This window comes from Rhinatrema bivittatum, chromosome 6 (genome assembly GCF_901001135.1).
Source record: "Rhinatrema bivittatum chromosome 6, aRhiBiv1.1, whole genome shotgun sequence".
NCBI classification, from domain to species: domain Eukaryota; kingdom Metazoa; phylum Chordata; class Amphibia; order Gymnophiona; family Rhinatrematidae; genus Rhinatrema; species Rhinatrema bivittatum.
In genome coordinates, this window is record NC_042620.1 from 160,460,989 (window position 1) to 160,476,880 (window position 15,892).

Consider the following 15,892-nt stretch of genomic DNA (forward strand, 5'->3'; position numbering starts at 1 on the left):
CACAAACAGGTCTGGTTTTCAGTATATGTAGGAGTGGAGTTGTCAAGCCCTGTTATATATCATAAATTGCACTTGTTTTTCCCTGCAAAACTACAAGCATTGTTGCCTTCTCCGACCTAACCCCATCTCTGATCCCACCTACTTTTTCCACAGGTAGACGTAGGTATGTTGTTCATCTCCATATGTACTTTTGCCTGCATATAGGCTAGGCAATTTTCACATACTCATTTATCCAGGTATATCGTTTTTAAAATTTCCCTCATAGAGCTTAAGGGTCTCATCAAATGTTAAAGAACTGAGTGATCTTAGAGGTCACTATAGGTCAGGGGCAGGCAATTCCAGTCCTGGAGTGCCACAAACAGGTCTGGTTTTCAGGACATCCACCATGAATATGCATGGGATATATTTGCATACGGTAGAGACAGTGCATGCAAATATAGCTCATGCATATTCATGGTGGATATCATGAAAATCAGACCTGTCTGTGGCATTCTAGAAATGGAGTTGCCTACCTCTGCTATAGAGACTGAGATATGCAATTCGAGGTTATCTCTCACTCCAAATTGTATTCTTAGTCATATTATTGTTTTTAAAATATGGTTTTGCCTTGCTTACAAACCAGTAAGTGATTAATGATCCAGTGGGCCATCAAACCATTATTTATTTATTTTTTTAATTAGAAATCACAAAAGCTAGGTTTGCCAATCTCTTAGTCAATGGATTTGTAATCCTGTCCTTGGGGCTCACCTAGCCAGTCAGGTTTTCAGGATATCCCCAATGAAAATGCATGAGGTCGATTTGCATGTGTGGCCTCCATTATATGTAAATTTACCTTATGCATATTCATTATGGACATGGACATCCTGAAAACCTGTCCCTCCTTTCCCCTCCTTTTACTATCCCTCTCTTTTTTCCATTCTCTGTACCTTCTCACATGCCTTCTTTGCAGAGTTAGTCATTAGAGCCATGGACTGTTGTAAAATTACGGTACTTCACTTTTATGTTGGAAACCCAATTTCATGTCTACAATGGTAAGAGCTGAAATGCTAACGGCTTGCTTGTCTTTTTTTCAGGGAAAATATCACGGCAATCCAATGCATATGGCAGTGGTTGTTTCAAACTGCTTAAGAGAAGAGAGGAGGATCCTGGCTGCAGCTAGCATGCCTGTACAGGTATTCTATTGCATTAGTTATCTCTGTATCCACGGTGAGTGGTTCCCTTTTTACATGATCAAAAAACCATACATAGGCATAGGAAGGAAAATACCCGGCAAAATAAAACCTGGGAGGTAGAAATATGACTGTCCCACCGCTCTGGCTTTCTTCAAATAGCATTAACAGTGCCATTGCTGCTGCTATTGCTGGAGAGAACCTTCTTAGCAGCCTACAGTCAGGTTTAGTGACATCATTGCATAGAAAAGGGTATTTTATAATAAAACATCTTGGTTTAAATTTTCAATAAGCTGCCTAACTGGCCAAGTAGGTGTGTACTTTTCAGCTCACGCTAACCAATCAGATATTGAATAGGCGTGCGCATGGAAAAAAAAATTAATTTCATGGCAAGTCGCTTTGTTTCATTTTTTTAGATGTCTCTATCTTTTTGTTTTTCTGTGTATATCGGTTTCATTTTTGCAAACTATATTTTTACAATGCATGTTCTTTACTAAATTTTGTGATTCACAACCGCTAAAATGTTTTAGAGTGTGTCGAAATGACATAAATGTCCTGAACAATGCTTCAATAGTCTTTTTGGTCATTTTGCATGGGAAAAGAATCAGAACAATGTAACAAGTGTTGTTGATGGTTTCACTTCATTTTAAAATGATAGCAGATCTGTAACGTTCAAACACGAAGTACCTGCATCTTAAAGATCTAGTTGTGTGGATAAAACGGATGCACCTACTTTACTGACTTTCAGATGAAGGCGTAATATGCGCATGTTAGCTACACGTGCACATATTTTTAAATGAATGCCCGATATTCAAAAGAGAGCTCAATGCCTAAATAGAGGCTCTTAAGTAATGCTCTAAAGCTAAGTTGTTATATTCAGCGAGGGTAGACATCTGTGATATTTTTCTGAATACAGATGTCTTGAAATGAGGCATCTAAAATTATGCAAGATGTGGAGAAAGCCTAAGTTAAGGTATCTAAGGGCCTGATTCATCAAGGTATTTTCCCATAGATGCAGAATGGGAGAAAAGCCTTAGTGAATCAGGCAATAAGTTGGCATCCAGTACTGGAAATCTGTTTCCAGCTCCTAACTTCGTTTACTGCCCCCATCCATTTCAGGTGCTTACATTTAGGCACTTCTGGCAGGCACATTTTTTTATTTCAAAAGTCTAAGCGCCAGTCTCTTAAAGTTAGGCACCTAGACCATGTGAATATCAGGGGGCAACTTTCAAACTATGCGCAGAAGCGTAAGGACTGTGGGGACTTTCACCTGCTGACTTTACACCCAGTTTTCTTTTTCTTTTTAAACGTTTCATGGTTTATCAGTCATTTTTAGTTTATATCAAAGTTGGTATGCACATGGTATAATAGACCACAAGTCTGTCAAATTTTTTCATTGAGTAACTTCTGAAAATTTCTGCCACTTTCCGTCACGAAACAGAAAAGAGATCCGGGAGTCATTATTTCTGCTGACTCAAAGTAGCCAGTCAGTGTTACATAGCCATTGGGAAAACAAATAGTATGCTTAGGTCCTTAAAGAAAGGCATCGCTAGTAGAAAAAGTAAAATAACATTACTTCTGAGATCCCACCATAAATACTGAATCCACTCGTGGTACCACATCTACAAAAGGATATTGACAAGGTAAAGGCATTTCAAAATGAAATGCATTTCATTTTGAAATAAATGCAATGAAATGCATTCATTGCATTCTTTTGTAGATGTGGTACCACAAGTGGATTCAGTATTTATGGTGGGCCTATACAGAAGTAATTTTATTTTACTTTTTCTACTAATATATATATATATATATATATATATCTACATATATATTTCTATATCTATATCATGTCAGCTTGTGTCGTGTTGGTCAGTCAGTCACACTATCGTATCTGTGCTTGGCCACCAGGTGTCGCTCAGAAAAGTGAAAGGTGCATTATGCAAAGTCAATCTGATCCATCTGCAAAGCCTTGTCTGTCAGGCTGCCCCCTCCCCCATACACACACACAAACGCACACACAGGCAGACACATATGCTCGTAAGCACACAAACACATACACGCACATACACAGGTACACAAATGCAGGCACACACACACACACACGCATTCACACATATGCACACAGAAGCATGCACACACACATACAGTTGCACACACAGACACATAGGCAAACACAGGCACGCAAGTGCACATACAGGAGCACACACACCTAGGCATGCACACACAGCATACACTTACTCACACATACACACAAGCACACAGATATATAGGCACAAGTACATACACACAGGGACACACACACACATAGGCACAGATGGGTGCACACACATAGGCAGACACACAGACACATACAGGCAGGGATACACACACATACAGTCAGACACAAACACACACAGGTACACATACTGGCACATACCGCCGTTTCTTTTGTTTCATTGCCTTTTCTAGTTCTTTTCAGTTACACTGTCCTATACCTCTGACTAGCCTAGCCTCCAAGTTATCTACCCTTGTTATATGTAACTTCCGCTTCTAGTGAATTGTTCTTGTTTAAGTTATACCCTTTGTTACATGTAAACCGATCTGATATGAAATTTTTCATGAAGGTCGGTATAGAAAAAGTGTTAAATAAATAAATAAATAAATAAATAAACACACACAAATACAAGCAGGTGGACACACACAGAGACAGACACAGGTAGAAACACACACACATGCACAGGTACCCAAATACATAGACACATATGCTCCCAAAGATATACACACACACTCAGGCACAGGTACCCACACATACACAGGCGAACACACAGGCAGACACACAAACACAAGCAGACAGACACACAGAGATGAACCGGCATACACACACACACAGTGGCACAGACAGGATCCTCCAAATAAATACTCACACACACAGTTATAGACCAGACTACTTGAACAACACTGGGCAATTTTCGCTGGTAAGTCATATATGGAGAGACAAGGCAAGAAAGATATACTCTCTAGAAAAAAGATGGAAAAAGGGAGATGTGATACAAGCATTCAAATATCCAGCAGGCTGCAATAAAGGACAAAAGGTAATATTTTGTGTGGCATGAGAAGCTCATAGACCAAGGTTATCAAAACAAAGATTAAAGGAGAAGAGTTCAAAAGGAATTTGAGAAAATACTTTTTTTAATAGGAACGTGGTAGACACTTAGGGGTAGATTTTCAAATGGTTACGCGTGTAGGTTACTCGCGTAACCCCCGAAAACCTACCCCAAACCCCCCACCTGTGCGCGCCGAGCCTATCTTGCATAGGCTGCTGGCATGCGCAAAGCCCCGGGACGTGCGTAAGTCCTGGGGCTTTCCTGGGGGGGGGGGGCGTGTCATGGCTGGCACATCATCGGGGGGGGTGTTGGGGGCGTGCCACGGCAGGGCATCATCGGGGGCATGTCGGGGGCGTGTCAGGGGTGTGTCACGGCCGGTGTGTCATTGGGGGCATTCCAGGGCGTTCCAGTGCGTGTCGTCGGCCGGCCCGGCGCGCGCAAGTTACGCCTGCTCGGGGTGCGCGAACAAAAGTACGCGCACGCGTAGTTTTATAAAATCTGCCCCTTAGAGTTGATAGCAGCTAGACCAATGAGAGAATTCATGCCAGGGTGGGACAGACAGAAAAGGGCCCTTGGTGGCAGGATGTGGGTCGGAGGGGATCAGCGATGACACAGGATCTGTAGACAGGTACAAATGGGTATTCTGGATGGACCAAGTGGTACTTTGCTGCCCTCTTTTATGTTTCTAACTGGAGCGCCTGTATGCAAATAAAACTCATCAATTTTCATTTCTGATATCCTGAAAATCATGTTTGTGATTCTTGAGGACTGGAGATCGTAGCTTTATCTATATTCTGATGACTGCACCCTCTACCCCCATTTGTCAAAAATTAATAATAATGAAGAAACATTTTATCAATGCACACTCCTTCAATGCAAAAAGAGAGAGAAAACAATGAACAAAAAATTTAGAATACCAGCATCGTTCAGCTAAATTGTAACACCAAATGTGGAGTTATTTTTTCTGAATATTGAGCCCTGCAGGCTACTGGTGTTAACGCAATGATCTTCAGTTCCCAGATGTAATAAGTAGGAAATGCCTTTGTTTCAAGTTTTCCACTTTGTTTTGTGTAAAAGAAATGCTATTACTGAGACCTCCTTGCACACTCTATATGATAAAAACTTCAATGAATGTGCTTCTTATCTCCTAGGGACTATTTGAAAAATCTATGCAGAGCTCCGCAGCTTCAGAAAGACAAAGGACAGTGGAGCACAAAGTGACGGCCATTAAAAACAGCGCCCAGGTAGCCGGATGTAGCTTCCTGCAAGGAAGGAGTTTGAGTGTAAAATGCTTGAATGTATTGCAAACTCTTAGCAGAATTGATACAGTCTCAAGAACCCTGCAGGCTTCCTCTCTCTCCTGTCCTTGTTTGCTCTTCCCTGCTATCAAAACCAACAAAACTGACACAAGATGAATCAATTATTTGAGTTAAAAAAAAGCTTTCTTATTAGCACAGTTCGTTAATGCCATCTTCAGGAGCTCCCCATTCTCACACTGCAGACTTGTACAAACTCTTACCCTATGAAAACCCTGTAGACAGTATAGAGACCATAGCTTATTCATGCAAATCCAGGGTTTCATGGAATTTGAATTGCTGTAAATCACTGTTCCCTCTAATTATCACTTATGGGTGTTCGCCACCCATATCATTATTAATCAAATGAATTAATGAGTTATCCTGGATGTAGCCTTATAGAAATACATGTGGGCTACAAGCTTTTCCTTTACAAATACTGCATGGTAGTTAGCAGGCCTGCTGTAGGCATGCAGCAAACTAAGGGGGTTATTTTTTAAAGTGTTATCGCGTGCTTTAGGGCCCTAACGCACGAAATAAGGCCATATCGCATGCGAAAAGGACATCTTTGCATGCGATATAATGCAAATTAGCTGGAGGAGAGGAGTCGGGGCAGGGAGGGAGAGGAGTCAGCCGCAGCAACGCTGCCAGCGATAATGTGAGGAACATTATCGACGGCAGTAGCGCAGCGAATAGCACCATCTTTTATGGTGGCGCTATTTGTGTGAAAGGCTGCAGCCGGCCGCACCACGGCCGGCAAAAACGCACCACCGCCTTTCGCAGACCCCCGCCCCCTTTTTCGCGGGATTCATCATTCTGCGAAGAATGATGAATCCAGCCCTAAATTCTCTCAGGCTTCTACTTTCCTACATTTGTGAGACTTCTGTTGGCTCAGAATGTACAAGCTTCATTCATATTTTTCCAGATTAAAATGTCTATTTCTTGTGAATAGGTCAAATGTAGCCTGCTATCCTTTGTAAGCCTTATTGAAACAGGCTCTAGATACTATAAAAGGCTGAACCCCATCAGTCAGATTATTATTATTATTATTATTATTATTATTATTTAAAACCTTTTTTAAACCAGTGTTAGTGTGAACATCACATCGGTTTACAATATAACAAAATGAATAGAAAATACAATTAACAAGGGAATAAAACAGGTGGGCGAAGAGAAACGCGGGAAAGCAGCATAGAAAGATAGTACAACTGGTGTAGAGTTCTTAACATAGGTAACTATTGGAACATATCATGTTGGATAATATCATGAATGCTAGTTATTATATACATTATATACATTATTAGAACATAAAGATCACAGTGTACGAAGGTAGAAGAAGATGATTGATGGTTATAGCAGGGGGGTTTGCTAGTCAGGAAATGCCTGTTTAAATAGCCATGTTTTTAGTTTCTTCCTAAATTTGAGAGAACATGATTCGAGACGGAGTGCTGAGGGCAGGGTATTCCAACGTGAGGGGCCTGCAATAGTGAGAGCACGTTCCCTTGTGGTGGAAAGGTGTGCTGTTTTTAGAGAGGGCATGTGAAGGGTTCCTTTGTTGATTGTTCTAGTGGGACGATTAAGGTGTGCAGAGGTGAAAGGAAGGTCAAGCCAGTTGGAGTGGTGGGAGTAACTGGCTTTGTGGATGATAGTGAGTGTTTTGTAAAGAATGCGAGAGGGGATGGGGAGCCAGTGGAGGTCTTTGAGAATGGGGGTTATATGGTCTGTTTTACGGGCATTTGATATGACTCTTGCCATAGCATTTTGGAGCATTTGGAGAGGTCTTATTGTGGAGTACGGGAGACCCAAGAGTAGAGAGTTGCAATAATCCAGTTTAGATGTTAGTGTGGTTTGGATTACTGTCCGGAAGTCATGGGAATGTAGTAAAGGCTTGAGTTTTTTTAATACATTAAGTTTAGAGAATCCTTCTTTGAGGATGGAGCTGATGTATCTCTTGAGATTTAGTTGTTGGTCCAGGTGTACTCCAAGGTCTCTTACAACTGGTTGCGATGAGATGAGCTTGAAGGCTGGGTCTAGAGCAAAGGGTGGTTTAGGGGTGGTGTGATGGGAAATGAAAAGTAGTTCAGTTTTTGTGGTGTTAAGTGCAAGGTGGAGATTGGTGAGGAGAGAGTTGATAGATTTAAGGCAGGTGTCCCAGTGCGATAAGGCATCTGTGATAGAGGAGTGGATTGGTATGATGATTTGCACATCATCGGCATATAGGTAGAATTTTAGTTTGAGATCTGAGAGGAGTTGGCAGAGTGGGGTGAGGTAGATATTGAAAAGGGTGGAGGAGAGGGAGGAACCCTGAGGAACCCCATTTAAGAGAGGATAGTCGGCAGATGCGGTATTACCTATTTTTACAGAGAATTTTCTGTTAGAGAGGTAGGAAGAGAACCAAAGAAGGGCTAAGCCTGAAATGCCGATATCTTTTAATCGGGTGAGGAGGTAGTGATGGCACATGGTATCAAATGCGGCCGAAATATCGAGGAGGGCAAGAATGTAGCTGTTCCCTTGGTCCATGCCTCTGAGGAGGTGGTCGGAGAGAGTGAGGAGGAGGGATTCCGTGTTAAAATGTTTACGGAAGCCAAATTGTGCGGTGTGAAGGATCTTGTGGTCTTCAAGGTAGTTGGACAGTTGTGAGTTGACAACTCTTTCCATTATCTTGGCTATAAATGGGAGGTTTGAGATGGGGCGGAAATTAGCAGGGTCCTTCGGGTCCAGAGAGGGTTTCTTAAGGAGGGGTTTGACCACTGCTAGTTTGAGTGTGTCTGGGACTATGCCTGTGGAGAGGGAACAATTGATGATGTCAGATATAGATTTAGCAATGGAGGTTGGAATGGAGAGGAATGCTTTGGTGGGGATGGTGTCTGAGGAGTGGGATGTAGGTCTAAGCTTTTTTAGGATAGATTCAACTTCTTTGGCGGAGGTAAGCTCCAGAATGCTTAGGGAGTCAGTGGGAAGGTCAGTCCCTGATGGTGTGGGGTGCAGGGGGTTGGTGAATCTGGAAAGGAGATTCACCATTTTATTGTTGAAGAATTGTGCCAGTTCTTCACATTTAGCGTGGGCTTCAGAGTCAGGAATCGTGTGTGGGATAGATTTGGTAAGGCTTGAGACATAGAAGAGTGCTTTGGGGTTATATACGTATTGGTGGATTTTTAAGACATAGAAATCCTTTTTGTGTTTAAGTGTGGTGATTCTGTAGCAGTGAAGGGCTGATTTGTAGCTGGAGGTATGCTGGGGGATGGGGTCCTTGCGCCATATTCGCTCTTTTTGTCTCAGTTTATTTTTCATAGTTTTTAACTCTGAGGTGTACCATGGGTTTGAATGTTTGGAGTCAGAGTTTAGTATGTGTGTGGAAGCTGGGCAGAGTTTGTTGGCTATCTCCAGCGTGAGATTGTGCCATGAAGAAAGGGCTGCATCGGGGTTGGTACAGTCGAGGTTGGGCAGGGAGATTGCTAATGCTGGGATGAGATCATCAGTGTTGCAGGACTTTCGAGAGATTATGGTGGAGTTCTTGTCAGTGTTGCTAGGGGAAGAAGTGTTAATGGAGAAGAGGGTTTCAATAAGGAAGTGGTCAGACCAGGGGACAGGTGAGCAGGAAGGGGGTGTTGACGGTTGGAGACCGGAGTTGGTGAAAATCAGGTCTAACGTATGTCCAGCTTTATGTGTGGGGAATGTAATGAGTTGTTTGAATCCTAATGCCAGGAGGGAGTTTAGAAGGGTGTCACATGAGGATGTTAGCGGAAGGGAGTCGCCATGGAGGTTAAAGTCTCCTAGGATGATGGTAGGGATATCGGAGTTGATATTATCAGCAATGAACTCAATCAGTGGTGAAGGGTTGGATTCTAGAAAGGCAGGTGGGGAGTAGACTAGACATACTGGTAGTTTGGATGACTTGAAGAGTCCGATTTAAAGTTTAGGCTGGGCGACTATGTGGATGGCTGATTCATCCCTTTCTGGGACATAAAGCCTCTCTAGTTGGGGGACATACAGTTCAGGTAACAGTAATAATAAAATGGGATATAATACCGTGATGATGCTTATTGAACAGACCCACCAAAAAGAGGATGGAAATGAAGCAGTGGGGTAGCCTGCACAGAGCGGCAGTTACAGCCCAAAACCGCAGTGATATAACTGCATAGTGCTTCCTAGAAGACATGGGGTAAACTAAACAGAGCGGCAGTTACAGCCCAAAACAGCAGCAATATGATTCCATCAGATCTTCGAGAAAGCCCTGGGTGACCTGCACGGAACAGCAGTTGCAACCTTATAAGAAAGCATTGGGGTAATCTGCACGGGGTAGCAGTTTCAATCCTGTAAAGCAGTTTTAATATTTTGGGTGAGGGACATGGGGGAAGGAGAAGTGGATGTCAGGTTCCACATGAGAATTTAGATATGCATGTACCCAAAGCAGACAAATTGCTGCTGGGCAGACTTAATAGGCCATATTGAGCTTTATCTGCTGTCATTTACTAAGTTAATATATGGCACTATGATTTGCTAAGGATCTTTCTTCATTCTGTGTCTATGGGGAAAAAAACTTAGTAATGCAGGTCCATAATATTTTTTTCTATGCCTACAACAGTCTTGAAACACTGAACATCTTTATAGATTTCACATACTCTTTACTAATAGTAAATCTAGATCATGAGATATTTGTAATAACTTTTTATATATAATGTTGACACAGCACTCAGTACATTTTAATTGTAATTTACATAGTCATTTCATTAATTGCATTCAGTTTATTTCTCCCGAAGGCTGTATTTTCGCAGAGAGTGCCTGCCCTGGCAGCTTGTAGTTAAAAATGCTAATAAAAAAAAAAAGACAGTGCAAAGCTTTGAGAGCCCCTCCAACAGTGACTGAAAATAGTCTTAAAGGAACAGAAGGTTCCTTCTCTCAGTATATGAGCAATGGGCTCACTTCATGCAGATCCTCTGGGGGCTTTGGAAGGTAAAGAGCTCAAAAATATTCAGGTTTTGAGAACTAGCAACTGTTGTAAATGCAGATCTTCAAAGGAAACAGAAAATATTCATCAGGGCTCAAGAAAGATATTTGGAGTGCATAGGGGGAGGAGTTTCCATAAACGCTAAGTTAACATACTTCACGCTGCCCATAGAGATGCTCAGAAACACCTCTTTACCCAAATATATACATACATACATACAGTATATACACCTTTTATTCACCTCTAGCAGCCTTCAGGCTGGAGGAAATCTGAGCTGGAGTACTGCCACAGCTGTGCAGCTCCCATTCATGTATTCAGGAGCAAGTCCGACATGTTATTCACTCTGTTATACTTGTAAAAAAGAAAAAGAAAGCATAGCTACAACAAACCCTCCTCCTTACTGCAGTACAACCACACAATTTTCAAACCAATGTCCTCATATATTTCCCATGCATAAAAAAAAAAAAGCTTTTATATAGTCAGTCCCACATTTCCCTCTCATTATCACACTGCTCATCATAACAACTGCAGTCTCATCTACAACATGAAAACCCTTCTCTTGCCCTAATCAAAGGCTGCTTTTCCTTACATTCCTATCTTTACTCCCTCTCTCTCACACATTCAGTCATAGCTTTCATTCTACACACTTTCTTCTACATGCCCGGAAGCCAATAATATTGTGATATCTCACATTAGGGATGTGCATTCGTTTGCAACAAAATAGGAAATAGAGACGATATTTCCTATTTTGTTGCATTTCGGGAGCCTGACGAAATGAAAGGAAAACCCATGAAATTTCTTGTGTTTTCCTATCGTTTTTTTTTTTTGGGGGGGGAGAAAGGGAATTAAAAAAAAAAAAAATCTTAAAAAATGGTGTGGGCCATCCATTGCTCCTACCATGTGGGGCACGGAACGGCTCCTACCATGTGGCAGGGGCCGACCAATGGCACCGGTAGTCCCTGTCACAGGGTAAGGGCAAAGGGCCATGGAGTCATTTTGATTCCTAGCAGCCAACGGCCTGAGAGGGGGAGATTGCTCCCGGGACCCACACTAGTCCACCAGGGACGTTCGGTAAGTCTTGGAGGGGTCGGGAGGGTGGGGGGATTATAGGGATGTGCAAAGTGGATTTTCCTGAAATTTCAGGAAAATTCGTTTTTTGGGGCAGCCGAAAAAAATTGGCCCAAACTGTGGGAAAATGAAATTTCCCACAGCGGGCTGATAACAAAGGCCGAACCAAAAGGTTCAGCCCAATCACATAATGATGAATGCTAGAAAATCTAATTGAAGTATGCATCCTCAGTACTTTAGGTAATACAAATATCGCTATCTACATTTGAAATAGTGTGATACAATATTTCAAAGGCTTTGTAACTCATATTACACACTGGCTATAGATGACAGAAAAGCTTGCATACTAAGCTCAACAGCAGGTTTTCTTTCAACCATTCTTCTCTAGCAGTGTCATGAACACTACCAGTTATTATGATTATATGTTAGCCTTTTTCCAACCAATATGAGGCTCTGTGCCTCAGTGGTCAGAACATTGGTCTTGTAAACCATGGCTCATGAGTACCCTTCTCAACACAATAGATTGTACAACATGTAGCTCAGATATATTTTTCTCATGAACTGTAAGAGGTTGCTGTTGCAGCCATGCATCCTATTTGTAAGGTACATTTGTCAGGTATGAGGGAGATGGGTGATAACATTGTACAAACATGTGAGAAATATTACAGCAAATAATAAACTAGCAGAGAACATAATATATGCCCTTTATGTGCTGCCAGTTGAGAGTTTTACACACAGTTACCAGTGTGTAATCATTCTGTTGGTTGCCTACTTAAATCTCCAAGGCGGCAGAATGCCTCAAGGTCAGAAAAAAAAGTTTTCAGGTGAGGAGGATTCTAACTTTCTTGACCATTGATCATAGTCATGTCAGAGTTATGACAGGCAGTAGCCACCTCTTTTCTCCTTTTGGGACCAATTCAGTCTTCGAAGTCAAATGCATCTGCCCAGCCAGCTGCAAGGGTTTTGGGCATAGGTACAGGAGTTGTGACTGAAAAAAGGATCAGGTCCCTCATCCAGACACCAATAATTTCCCCTTGTAATCCCCCTCCCTGGGTACTTTTATTCATCTTATCTTATGGATCCTCATCCTTTCTCCCTTTACTGTGTGCTTTTCTGACATTCATCCCTTGCAAGTAGTTGCATATCACTAGAAAGGACCAGTTTTTGATGTTGAAGTGTTTTTTTATGGTGCATCAGTACCAGTGGACCTGATAACTTCCTTCCAGTTTGGATGCTATTTCTTGAATGGGATGTGTCTTGAGAGCTCTCTTCAAACATGAATGGTAAGTATGGAGGCTGAGAAATACTCCTCCAGAGTTGTAAGAACATGTGGAGCTGCAGGACAGTTGAATTTGCCCCATTTAAATCCAGTTGGAGAGATTATCCAAGTTTTTCTTATTACCAGTGTTTTGATTGTTTCAGGGGTTTGTGGTCCATGTAGTGATCGGAAAGCTTTCTATATCTGCTTGTTGTACTGCTTTGACCTAAGTTAGAGGAATACTGATCATGTGATGAGAACACTAATCACAAGGATAATCTTATGGATATTACAAATAGAGGCAGGATATTTTGTTAACATCCTGGAAAGTGGTGGTGGGAGGGCAGTCAGAACTTAGCATGATGACCAACCCATAGAGCTCCACTGTATGAGATCTATAATAAGCAGGAAAAGGAAGGGGGAAAACTCCATCATAACCTTCCCTACCTTTTCCTGTGGTCAGCCATCTTGGAGAGACTGTGCCTCTGAATGAAGGTTCAATGCTGGCAGAGGTGGTGAAGGAATCGTGACATGATGCAAAGGTGTCCCTGAGCTTGGGAGCAAGTACTCCCCTGCAAATACTGTGAATATCGTCGGCCAGCAGTCACATCTCAGAAATGCCAGGAGATGATGCAGCTGTGGCACTGGGAGCTCAATTCTCCACTGGGGTTGCTGCAGCTGTTGTGAAGTCTTCACGGGTACTAGAAGGGACAGTAAAGAGCAGGAAGCTCCAATTTTCTTCAAACAGCTCAGCTGGGAAGTAGGTCGAGGAGACAACAGTTTTGAGGCTACCAGGAGAGGACTAGGATGAACTATCTGCACTTGCAGAGGTGAGGGGTCCTCTGTTTCCAACTCTGGTCCAGTTTTCATTGCCTCCATTGTCCAATATGTCTCTGGGCCAGTAAATGGGCTTTAGTCACCAGGGTAAGGCCTTCCCTGTCTGGGTGTGTTCATCAGCTTTGTTATTTTTCTGAAGAGCCTGCCAACAAACTTATATTTCAAGACTTATTTCTGAGGAATCATGGTTTGCAACTGTGAGAAAGATGATAGAACTTTACAAGGTATTAGTACAACCCTTATTAGAAACAATTTGTTATTTCTGAGAAGAACTGAGAGCTTGGAAAATATTTCCAAGAGGAATTTATACTTTACTAATCTTCCTCAATCCTTGATTGTTATGCCATTACAATCTTAAAGAAATATTTTTGTAAGTTCTCAAGTACCCGGTTGAAGTATTTCCCTCAGCCTCTCAGTTTTATTATGTTCCCACTTTTAAAAGGTGATTCCCCTGGTAGGGGAGCCCAAATATGGAGCCTTGATATAAAATTATCTTGATGTGACAGCATTATTGATGTTTTCTGTTGAAGGGAGTCACTAGAGCCACCGTACATGTTACATTCACTGTGGCATCAGATAGAGATTGGACCCTCAGTTCCTTTTTTCACACCAAATTGCACTACAATATTCAGTCCTGAGTAAGACAGCCCAGAGTAAGCAAAGATCCTGCTGAGTCTCCGGCAGTGCCTTGTCTCTCTTGAGGTAGATTTCATTTTAAAATTTCCTGCCAACGCATTGGTTGATTTGATGGTAATCCGTTTCCCCGTCTGGAATTAGAACAATTGAGAGAGAATTTAAAGCAAAGGAAATCCTAGGCCACTACTACAACATGAGCTGCTGGTTGGAGGATGTATTCTAATTTTCTCATAACCAGCCTATTCAATATGTTAATTTTTTTAATCTTGTTCCCACCTCGCCCTCTACTTTTTAGTAGACTAATTCTATGGGGATTGTGGTAACTTGGGCGATAGCGGCCTGGGAAATAGCCAGAAGGAATAAGGAAGCAGACTGTGGCTGTCCCCTTTTGTGTAATTTATTTACAGTGGAAAAAACAAAGTGCAAAACAGATAATGCAGCTCACCTTAAAGTTCAGTTAGCACAGATACATCACACATAGCAGGTTTCTCAGAGTGGCTTCCTGCCTGCTCCATAAGAAAATAAGATATGCCATAGTGGATCAGACCAAGGGTCCATCAAGCCAGGTATCCCATTTCTAACAGTGGACAATCCAAGTCACAGATACCTAGCAAGTACCTAAACATTAAATAGATTTAACCCTTCTGGGCCCTGACTCCTTATACTATGGTGAAGGGAGTCTGCCTTCACCCAGAATTTCTTGTGGGGCTGATCCTTAAGGAGGACCAAGAAAGATAGCTGTGGTCGGTCCCTTGAGGTGGTTTGAGGGAGTTTTTGGTGTACTCCCTCACAGAGATTAACATATACATTAATAAATATTTTTTTCTCAGGTCATAATGAATATTTTCTTTTTTTTCTGCCATATGCTGGCAAAACCTGTTAGAGTTTTGGCTCTATTTGCCCTCAAAGGTTTGGGTGAATTGAGCCTCCAGTGAATTAGTAGAACAATATCCACCCTTGGAAACTCACAGGTATTTTTAGTAAATCATTCTGTTTTACAAAAAGATGACAGAACAAGATGTGAAATACGTAGAAGATTTACAAGATGAATTTGACTTCAGATACAAAACACTACAAACCAGAGGTAAGTGTATACAGATGTACAATTTACTCTGCATTTTGTTGTTCTGAACCTATCATAAAGACCTAGCTAAAAGAGAAATGAAGTTCAAGTTGTAGAACTTAGCAAAATTAGTATACGTTATACTTGGGGGTAGTTGTTTTTTCTTTTTTAATAAAACTGGTTTATAGAGTCCTATACAGAGGTTTCTTTTCTCCTGCTGGCCGAGTTCAAAAGCAAATTGTAAAAGCTTGCCTTCTGAGGGTATTTATTTCATTTTAGCATCCCTAATGAGCCTCTTTTAAACTTTGTCAGGTTTTATGGAATTTTTTGTGTTGCTGTACTATGAGTCAAGGAAATTGTACATGTATTCTCACATGGGATCCCCCAGTCACCAAGAAGTTGTCGTCCTGTGACTAGCTCAGTGCTTTCAAGTACATTAATGTTGTCCACTTTTATAGGTCAATTTAACTAGAAAGAAAACAGATCAGCAGGGTCCCTGTCACATGATATAGAATTGGAGTATGGAGCTGACCAA

At 41.7% G+C, this 15,892-nt stretch overlaps 1 protein-coding gene across 1 annotated transcript in view; it reads left to right on the top strand.

Annotated features, from left to right (window-relative positions):
* The window catches only part of STAT4 (signal transducer and activator of transcription 4), a 235,662-nt gene that overhangs the window by 82,878 nt on the left and 136,892 nt on the right, over nucleotides 1-15,892 (top strand). The window contains exons 3-5 of the mRNA XM_029606087.1: nucleotides 1,074-1,172; nucleotides 5,404-5,496; nucleotides 15,300-15,378. Coding sequence (XP_029461947.1) covers nucleotides 1,074-1,172; nucleotides 5,404-5,496; nucleotides 15,300-15,378 — 271 coding nt within the window. The remainder of the gene's footprint in view (nucleotides 1-1,073; nucleotides 1,173-5,403; nucleotides 5,497-15,299; nucleotides 15,379-15,892) is intronic.